This window comes from Aedes aegypti, chromosome 2, assembly GCF_002204515.2.
Source record: "Aedes aegypti strain LVP_AGWG chromosome 2, AaegL5.0 Primary Assembly, whole genome shotgun sequence".
Classification (NCBI taxonomy): domain Eukaryota; kingdom Metazoa; phylum Arthropoda; class Insecta; order Diptera; family Culicidae; genus Aedes; species Aedes aegypti.
Window position 1 is genome coordinate 136129627 of NC_035108.1, and position 10973 is coordinate 136140599.

Below are 10973 nucleotides of genomic sequence, written 5' to 3' on the forward strand. Positions count from 1 at the left end.
AACGCCTGAACAAAGGCTTCACTTGGAAATAATTAAAATGTTGTTAAACATGATGCTGAATTAAACTGCAATAATGTAGTTTGTTAAACTAGCGTTGTTAAATCATCAATTCTTATTAAGCTAAGTGAAACCTGAATAAACATCATTACAATATATGATTACGGTCACTAAATGATAAGAAGCTTAATAATTTCGCCAGATTTGCTTGAACAATGTGTGCGTAGCAGCTGCAAAGTAATATAATAAAGCAACTATTCAGTATGTAGTTGTGAAAAGTTGCTTAATAAATGATTATAAAATAGGCAAATGTTTCTTGGGTAGTTCACCCCTCGGTCCCCTACAATTTGTTTCACCTCGAAAAAATGTAGACCCCTTTTTCCCCTATGGTTTTGTCACCATGTTGTGTTGAATTTAAGATCAGCTGGCATGACCAGATGATTTTTGTTTATGTTTTCATTCATCATTAATAGGCTCCGCTGGTTTCGCTCCCTCCTTCCTTCATGGTTCCTGCAGTCTCCGTAATCACCGCGGGAACCACCTTCACCGCTTCGGCCGGTTATGACCGCACCCGGCGAACACTACACGGTTCTGCAACGCAAGGATTGTAGTCGACAGATGCCTGATCTCTCTATTTTGTGACGACGCAGATTGAATAAGCCGGAAGATTCCCGCCTAGAAGCAGCAACAGCCGCTCAAAATTTCCTTGCACGGCTGTTGCTGCCTCAAGGCGGAAATCTTCCGGGTCAACAGCCAACAAATAGATTTAGGCATTTGTCGGCATGAATAGCCTCTAATAGAACTAACGGTACTGTTGGGTGGATGAGAGATTTGTTGTTAGGGGGTGGTTTTGAATAGACCATTTCCGTGAAAAAATTTTATTTGCTCATAAGCTTTCTTTTAATTTACTGGACAAACTCTCCCAAGAAACTTTTATGTTTTGAAGCCTCTAACTATTGAAAAACAACGAAAAACTGGTGGCACACTAGTTCACCCCACGGTCCTCTACAATTTATATCCCTCCGATGTTTTAATGCACCCCTTTTTCCCCTATGAATTTATCTCCACGCTGTGGTGAATTTTGATCAGCTGTTCCTCCGTGGTCTACACTTTGTTGTTCTTCGAATTCGTGCATGGTGACGTTACGAAAAATAATGCTATCTCTGTTGCTCTTTCATCATGGTCAACTAACTATCCTGCTCTTTGACATTCCTTGCAGGAATTGTTTACATTTTGTTATAAGGAGTTGACATTCACTGCAGGAATCGTTGGTATTATTTTATTTATAGTTTCGAGGTTATGTCTAGTGACATCTATCTCCTCCTATTATGCCACTTCCATAGTGGCTGGAATCCCCACATCCATCCCGAAAACCATCTTGCTTGTGCTGGCCGACGGAATTTGTATATAGGCCTTTTCATGTGACAGATCCGTCTATGCATTTGTTTACATCGGTGGAGGACCGGTGCTAACACGGGGCTGTAATTTTCATAGAAGAAATGTCAAAGTGCTTCCCGATCAGCTGATTTGAGACGTCATTTGAATAGGCCTATTAACAGGTTCTTCAACGGAGCAATAATTTTCATTCCACCAGCATAAATATTTCCCCGTTTTTAATTTTATCAAGACTTCCCAAAACATTTCACGACCAAGATCCTCCATATCCGTCGAAGCTGCTGTGGTGTTCAGTTGAAGGGTCCTGCTCTCTCCTGGTATTGTGGCCAGTGGAAAAATGGCGACGAAAATTTCACTGCGTGTCAGTATATCTTTTTTGAAGCTGTTTGGCCTCAGCTGTAAATTCGGAGTTCCCGTTTCGAGGTTGCAAGAGCTCCTCGACTGGTATTTCATTTGATCCGGATTCCCTCTGAGTATCTATTATCGATCAATATGCTACCGCACAGTAAAATCTTCGCCAGTATTTTCCGCCGGTCGCGAAACCGGAAACGAGTAGGACCCTTCTCGGAATCCATTTCGAGGACTATAGCGGAGCACCACAGCAGATTCAGGCAACGAGATAAAGGCGATGTAAATTGTGGTCTTGTAGGATTTTGTACTGGAATGCAGCTACGATAATGGCCATTTATCGGGCAGTCCTTATCATGACGAATGTTTGAGGCAGTCAATATCAAACGAAAATAATTGCAACTCATTTTTTATGGGCGAGCGAGTCAGTTTTGTTGCTGGTGCTGGTGGGATCAATTTTGACATTTCATCATGTCTACAAACATTCAATGCAGGGGTGTTATTGAACGTTGTGGAAAAATCTCCACTTTGAATGCCCATAGGGTTGAAACAACTGTGCCGCACGACGATTTTTATCTGAAAATGTGGTGAATATCCATGTTTTCAAAAATTTATAAGAAAATCAGGAGTGTATATAAACAAAATCTGAAAGCGTTAATATTCATTAAAAATGATTGTCTTTCGAAGAAAAATACAAAAACTAGGGGTTAGATCTGACGGAAATGGTCTATTGCGATCAAAATCATAGTCGCGAAAACATATACGCCCAATGCTAAAAACACTGTAGTTGGCCGATGGACCAACAGGTGGCGGTAGTCAGTGTTGTTCAGACTCATTTCCCCGAAAATAACATTTTCCGAACTACGAGCCACAATTCAAGTTTCGGTGAAATGATTTGCACTCACTCACTCACTCATTTCATTTCACCGAAACTTGAATTGTGGCTCTCTGGGATCAAAATTGATCGATTTTGTGTGCAGTACTCAAGCTTAACCATCTGCTTTTCTATCTTAGGAGGATAGAGCATGGTTGTAGTAGTTCGTGGCTTCGTAGTTCGGAAAATGTTATTTTCGGGGAAATGAGTCTGAACAACACTGGCGGTAGTGTGTAAACGTCAAACACGAACAAAAACGACGCGAGCGCTGCGGGTGGTCGATTGACCACCTACTGGATATTCGAATCGATCTTTAAAAAGTTGTTCGATGGACAGCGATGAGAGTGTGACGTCTGTTTGTCTGTGGTATAAAATTAACCCGATTCGAGATGCTGAACTCAACATGCCTTTGGTCGCCCTATCAATCACCGTTCCGGAGAAATTTTTAACACAATTTGTAGTAAAATGTTTTATGTGTGTGAGAGAGAGGAGCACAAAGAGAGAAACGTCATATTTTGTTTATGTTTACGTCTGCTCGAAGCCGGTAATATTTTTACGGTACGGTCTGCCGAAATATTGTAGTAAAATTTGCTTTAAAGTGCATATTCTCTAATTAACTGCATGATGAAACTCGTAAGTATAGCCAATGTGAACAAACCATGAAATCCATTCAATTAATCTTTAAAATTTCAGTACGCTTTGAGTGGCGATCCGGCCAAGCCGTGTTACGTGTTGAGCATTTCCGATTTGTTGATTATGCTCGACTGTGGCCTATCAGTGAGTTCCGTACTTAACTTCCTTCCGCTTCCCTTGGTGCAGAGTGCCAAGTTTCAGTCGTTGCTCAACTGGAACTGCCGGGATCCCGAAATTCAACTTGAGGACGGGGTGAGTGATTGCATGTTTCTTGCATTATGGATCATACGAATTACACTTATTTTTGTTTCATTATTAGGAAATCAAGGAGTGTTGTGGATGTTCTTTTGTGAACTCAGCACCGGAATTCATTCCACCCCTGGACAAGGTGATAAACTTTTCCGAGATCGATGTTATTCTGATTTCGAACTACACCAACATGATGGCTTTGCCATTCATCACGGAAGGAACAGGATTTACTGGAACAGTGTATGCCACGGAACCAACACTTCAAATAGGACGGTAAGAGACTTTATTATTGGAACCTTACTAGTCAACTATACCCTGTTAAAACACATCTCACAAGATTTTGAATCGACTGTTCAGCAGGAAATAAACTTTTTACACTGTTCTCGTTACTTTTAGACGTATTGTCTTTAGAAAAGTTGTTTGCTTTAATTTTTACGATTATGTGGTATGAAGAAGAGTTGTAGAGATAGTTAAGATACATATGATGAACACTGCAAGTTTATAACTCTAGCCATTTAAGGTGAAGATGAATCGAAGCCAAACTTCAAATTTTCAAGAGCACGGATCTGGAGAACCAAACACCCGTTTGAGCTGAAAACCTAATCGATTGGTCACCACCAGCTAGTGACCAATCGATTAAGTTTTCAGCTTAATCGGATGTTTGGTTCTCCAGATCCGTGCTCTTGAAAATTCGAAGTTTGGCTTCGATTTATCATCACCTTAAAAGATAAAAGTAAATTAAACCCTCTCTTCCCCACGGTAGCTCCAGAGCTTCACTGAGTCAACTAACTGTTTTAATAGTAAGACTATTGATAAACAATCATTTTACTATAGAAAAATAATCAAAAAATTTAAAACGATTTCTTAGAATTTAGACATTTTTTGTTTAGGTACTTTTTATAGAAACCCTTTTTTTGTAATGCAATAGTCGATGCAAAGAGAGGATTAACTAAAAAGCTATGAGATCTCACCATCTCAGTATCTTATGGAGTTGGTCCGATATTTTTTTCTTTTAGTAGCATTGCAATGACTGTTTGTTACATGAAGCAACCTTTCCTGCAAAAACTGTGAAAACGTCAATTTTTGAAATTGAGAAAAATCACTTTGCTAAACCAACTTGAAATTCGCCTGTGATTCACAATGTTTTGAAATTATCGGCGTCTTCAGTGAAGTTGTAGGTTTTAACTAGATCTACAACTTTTCGGATAAATTTGAAACAAAATGGAAGGGCCCAGATAGCCGTATCGGTAAACGCGAAGCTATTCACCAATATCAAGCTAATAATCGTGGGTTCGAATCCCACCGGTCAAGGAGTTTTTCGTAAAGGAAATTTTCTCGACTTCCCTGGGCATAGTGTATGAAAAACCGAATTTAGTACTATACCATTTAATTCCACTAAAGTTTGTATCTTTAGGCAGATACGCCTATTTCGACTTTAACTGTAAGGCCGTCTTCAGTGTCGAGTACTATAGTCGAGTGTGAGCGAAAAAAGACTTTCACGCGAGGAAGCGAAAAAGCATTCTCCTTACGTGCGAAAAATCGTAGATTTCGCATCATTGATACGAAAACCCCTGACTAAATGAGACCTATCCGCCTACAAACATATTAGTTCGAAAAACATTCTCAAAATAGCACAGTGGTCGAACACTTCAATTCTTTATATCTCAGTTAAGTAATGAGATACAAAATTGGTGTTTTCGATAAATGTGTTCAACTTAATAAAATCTATTGACCTAAAAATTTAATAGTTTGAAAAACTCTCACAGGATGGCGCTACTGGGTACAGTTTTATTTGTTTTATTTGTTTCTCAGTCCAGTTAAGAGATAACAACTAAATGAGACCTATTCGCATGAAACCTTTTTAGTTCGGAAAACACTCACAAGATGGCGTTGATGGAAACCATTTTATTCGCTCATATCTCAGTCATGTGATGAAGTGTCTTCGGCAGAGTTTATTAACTAAATGAGACATATCCGCCAGAAACCCTATTAGTTTGGAAAACACTTACAAGACGGCGCTAGTAATCAAATATTTGATGAAACAGTGATGAGATACAAAATTGGTGTCTTCAACAAAAGTGTTCAACTAAATGAGATCTATTCGTCTAAATCTAAAATATAGCAGTTCAAAAAACACTTCTAAGGTGGCTATAGTAGGCTTACATATTATTTGTTTATATCTCAATCCAGTGATTGAATTCAAACTCAAGTAAGATTTGTAGCTCAATAACATTTTTTTAGCTAAAATAAGCTGTATAAACAGCATTTAATCAACGATTAATAATCGCGCAATGCACGGTATCTCAGTTCAGTGATCAAATACAAAGTTGATCAACTAAATAATATTTTCTGCTTCTTCTTCTTCTTGGCATTAACGTCTTCACTGGGAAAGAGCCTGCTTCTCAGCTTAGTGTTCTTATGAGCACTTCCACAGTTATTAACTGAGAGCTTTCTTTGCCAAAGTTGCCATTTTTGCATTCGTATATCGTGTGGCAGGTACAATTATACTCAATGCCCTGGAAAGTCAAGGAAATTTCTATTACGAAAAGATCCTGGACCGATCGGGAATCGAACCCAGACACCTTCAGCATGGCTTTGCTTTGTAGCCGCGGACTCTAACCACTCGGCTAAGGAAGGCCTAAATAACATATATTCGCCTAAAAGCTTTTTAGTTCGGAAGTCACTCTCATGGTGACCCTAGTGAGTCGAATAGCATGGACTATATTTGATAAATCTTGAAATTAATCCTTCGTGGCCGAGCGATTAATGTCGTCAGGCAGTAATGCCATAGGGTGTGGGTTCGATTCCCGTTACAGCCATTAAAACTTTTCGTCAGGAATGTTTTTCGATTGTACCAGCATGCTTGTTCGTTGTCTAGTGTTAAGTTATAGTATGTGCAGTTAAATGGCTGAAGACGGTGTCCGTGTATTTTTAATTGAATAACCAGATATAGACGACACACTTTCAAGATTGTTTTTGGACCCCATAGACCATGCACTACATGTTTTGTTTGCTCCAAAAAAGTTTAGTGTAAAAATGTAGATCAGCTAGCTGCAACTTCGCTGAATTTTAAAATTGTTCAAAATACAGACAAATTTTGATTTTTTAAAGGTGTTTTGAAGTGAATTTTCTCAATTACAAAAAAAAGTTCACTCAGTTTCTGCAGAAAAAATACATCTATTCATCAATAGCTTTTGAAATGCCGCCAAAAGGAAAAAAAATATCGACCCAGCTCTGTTCCTATCCTGTTGCTATCGTCGCTCAGGGAATTCGAATTTTATTTATCTATGCACCGTCCTTGGCTACGCCGTACATACTGATTTCTTAGTAGCTACTTAATCTAAACCTTTTATTCTAACACTGAATACATTGTTGGATAAATTAAAGCCAATCTCGTCACAAACATCATTGAACGAACGCAAACATACGTTGGTATATCCAAAATTAGATCTATGGAAAGGAATTACCAATAACACTGAATTACGAAGTCGTCTGGAAGGAACATTCCACGGAATAAATACTAACAGATCGGGGCAGTCTATATTGTTTGTGATAAGGTCAAAAATGAATAATCTCTGCGATCTGATGCGCCTTGCCGAGAGGGCTTCTAAGTTAATTAACTTAAGTCTTTCCGGATAGCTAGGTAGGTTTATCGGATCATTCCAAGGAAAATGACGCACAGCAAACCTTTTTTGGACACGTTCGATTTCCAGATTATACGTTACATATAATGGCGACTATACCGGAGAAGCATACACAAGAATGCTGCGTACAAGAGAACAGAATAACGTCTTAAGACAAAAAAAATAATGATTTTAATTTCAATCGCATTAATATAAATTTCACTGAAAACGCATGAAAATAATTTTCCCAATATCTTTATTTTACTTTAACTTTTCCCGAGAACGTCACTCTGCAAAATCTATCAATGGACTGTGCCTGTTTATTCGTGCCTTTCGTTTTTGACTGGACTGTACATTTTTATCTCCACACAAACCAACAAACTTTCGATCTAGGCGCGGAAATATGCTATCCAAAATGTTTTTTGTCATTTACTATTGATTTTCAATTGCGGCGGTCTATTTGTAAATTATGAATATGCTACACATTAGTTTTGATAACAAGCTCCATGAGATATTAGCATGGTAAGCTCTCATATTTTTTTCCGTCTTTATTTGCTTCTATTTTTCAATTGGCAAGAATTATTAATTTGGAATGTTCAGTAAAAATGTGTATTCTCACTTTCTCTACAACTTCTAAAGACCACATACTAGTAAAAATGGAAATAATCAAAGCAGATCCAAAAACTGGTTTTTAAGTCTACTGTAAAATTATTTCACAATATTAGAATTGTTTCATTTGTAAATACATATATGTTTAAAACCGTTTGATTTGATTTTGTCAGGATGCTTGATTTGTATACAAGTTATAATTTGTCAAAAACAAACCGGGCGAAAATAAGACATACTACTGGTACTGGTACTGGTCTTATTCTTAAGCTGTTTCAAACCCAAACTTTCATACTTAGATTAGATAACTAGGGTCGATTAAAATTGTACTGGGGTTTTTGGCTACCTAAAAAAGCAGTAGAATAAAGATTGAAGCAACGCGTTATTGAATGAAAAATATCATAGTTTTATTTTTATCAGTCAATGATTTTAAAAGGTAGCTTTCTGCAAAATTTCAAAAGATCTTTATTTTAAATATTTCTTTTAGTTTACTGGCTTTTTCGGTAGTCCAAAACCCAGTAATTGAGATTGTTCATATGGTTTAAGAATAAGAATGTTGTTTTTTTTTCATTATTTTCAGATTCTTTTTGGAAGAGCTGGTTGAATACATCGAAGCATCACCGAAGGAGAATACCGCAAGGGTTTGGAAGGACATTCAGCATTTGCTTCCGCCGCCTCTGAACGATGTGTTCAAACCGAAAAACTGGCGCCACTTGTTCAGCATGGATGCAGTGAACAAAAGCCTAGCTCGAGTGCAAATGACTGGATACGACCAAAAGTTGGACATATTTGGAGCACTTCAGGTTACGCCAGTTAGCTCTGGGTTCTGCCTTGGTTCGAGCAACTGGATCATCAATTCCGGTCAGGAGAAAATTTCCTACATAAGTGGTTCGTCTACATTGACGACACATCCAAGACCGATCAACCAATCGGCGTTGAAATACTCGGATGTGGTGATTATGACTGGATTGACTCAAGCCCCACATGTTAACCCGGATGGAATGCTTGGTGAACTTTGCATGAATGTTGTCATGACTTTGAGAAATGGTGGATCAGTTCTCATTCCTTGCTATCCTTCAGGAGTAGTTTATGATCTTTTCGAATGTTTGTCATCGAGTTTGGATAACCAAGGTTTCGCTCAGATACCGATGTTCTTCATCTCACCGGTGGCAGATAGTTCATTAGCCTATTCAAATATTTTAGCGGAATGGCTTTCAACATCTAAGCAAAACAAGGTGTATATTCCTGACGAACCATTTCCTCATGGAAGTTTGGTTAAAAACGCCAAATTAAAGCATTTCAAACACATCTATTCTGAAGGATTCAGCACTGAATTCCGTCAACCTTGCGTCGTGTTTTGCGGTCATCCTAGTCTTCGTTTTGGAGACGCAGTCCACTTTGTGGAACTGTGGGGGTCGAACCCACAGCACACAATAATCTTTACTGAACCAGATTTCCCGTACCTTCAAGCCTTAGCTCCATATCAACCACTGGCTATTAAAACCGTTTATTGTCCAATAGAAACATCTCTAAACTTCCAGCAAGCCAACAAACTGATAAAGGAACTAAAACCAGGCGTCCTAGTTATCCCGGAAAATTACACTCAACCACCGCCCATCGCACCCCACAAAACGGATCTTGTTATCGATCAAACACCAGATAAAATGATCATCAAGTTCAAGCGTGGAGAAGTAATCAAACTTCCGCTCAAACGAAAACGTTCGCGCATTTACTTGGACCCACAGATCGCACGTTCGCTCGTTCCGCACGAAGTGCAACCCGGAGTCACAATTTCCTCCGTGACCGGTGTACTTCACGTCAAGGACAACATCCACGATTTACATCCTTTGGAACCCACCCCGGAAGAGCTAGAAGAGCAGAAAACAGCAAAAACAGCCAAACTACAGCCGCCTTCGCACAATCGCTACAGAAACGTGAAATACGAATGGGGTTCACTAGATGTGAATCTGTTCTTGAAAAAGCTCGCTCAGGACGGCATCACCGACATCAAGGTGGAACAGGGCGGAGTGGATGAGCTCACGTTACATCTGGCCAGCGAGGATACGATGATCAAGGTGAGCGATAAAACCACCAGCATCGTTTGCGGGGGGAAACAAAGCTTACGATTGAAGCTGAGGGATTTGCTGCTGCAATGTGTGCAAAGTTTTTAGGTGTAATTTTATAGAAATAAATTGACAATGGAACGGCGCATTTGCTTTTTTATTCAGTATAGCGTGGATGTTTCCTTTGTAGACAGTTCATATAGTCGCGCTAGTGGATTTTTACGGCTGTTTCGCTATAGATCATTTAAACATATTTTTGTCATGAATGTCTGGAGCCATTTATCTAAGTACCATTGATTCCCTGATGGTTTTGTCTAAAATTGAAACATCTTCCACCAGGTCAAAGAATTTTCGGTTGCAATTGGTCAGCGTTAAGTCAGAGTGGACCAAGTGACATTTTTCATATTTTGAGAAAAATGGGCTTAAAGTCTAACGCTTTGTTATATTTTAAATCTTTTAAATTTTGGTTCAATATTTCTACCGTTTTGTCTCAAATTCCGAACAGACTCATATTCCGAACACCCGGTTTTTGTATGGTAATGAGGTTGAAATGTTTCGCTGAAATATGTCATCAAATTATCAAGAAATGGCAGTGAATTACAATTCAATTTAATCATCTTCCAATCTATTTTATACCTCGGAAGTAATGATGATTCTTTACCGAAATAATTCATTTGAATACGATTTATCCATGCTGTTCGGAATTTGAATCAAGGTGTTCGGAATATGAGACAGATTGGACACAGTGTTCGGCATTTGAATCAAAATGCTGTTCCATACTTTTACCTAAAACAATACTAAAACTAATTAAATTAACAACCCCTTCCGATCTTTTGGACGACCGAAAAAACCCAGGAATGACCACCGGAGATACCCGTTTTGTGGGACATTTCAGCTTTTGTATCAAAACTAGGCATGTGACGGCTCATTCTTCATGATTTTGAATACCTGTGACTCATAGTTCAATCACAGACAAACAGACGTAACACTTAGAACAAATGTCGATCAAAATCATAGTCACGAGGACATGTACGCCCAATGCTAAAATCGGTGTGTTTGGCCGATAGGCCAAAAGATGGCGGTAGTGTGCAAACGTCAAACACGAACAAAAACGATGCGAGCGCTGCGCGTGGTGAATCGGCCACCTGCCATATTTTTGAACCGACCGTTAAAAAGGTGGTCGAT

General features: G+C 38.8%; 1 protein-coding gene across 1 annotated transcript; it reads left to right on the forward strand.

The window, feature by feature from the left end:
• The first annotated feature begins 2950 nt into the window (after positions 1 to 2950).
• Positions 2951 to 9936, forward strand: LOC5573675 (integrator complex subunit 9). The gene is made up of 4 exons (XM_001660947.2): positions 2951 to 3247; positions 3308 to 3499; positions 3567 to 3769; positions 8306 to 9936. Exons 1-4 carry the CDS (start codon positions 3236 to 3238, stop codon positions 9894 to 9896), a joined length of 1998 nt encoding a protein of 665 aa, XP_001660997.1. The 5' UTR covers positions 2951 to 3235; the 3' UTR covers positions 9897 to 9936.
• Positions 9937 to 10973: the final 1037 nt, after the last annotated feature.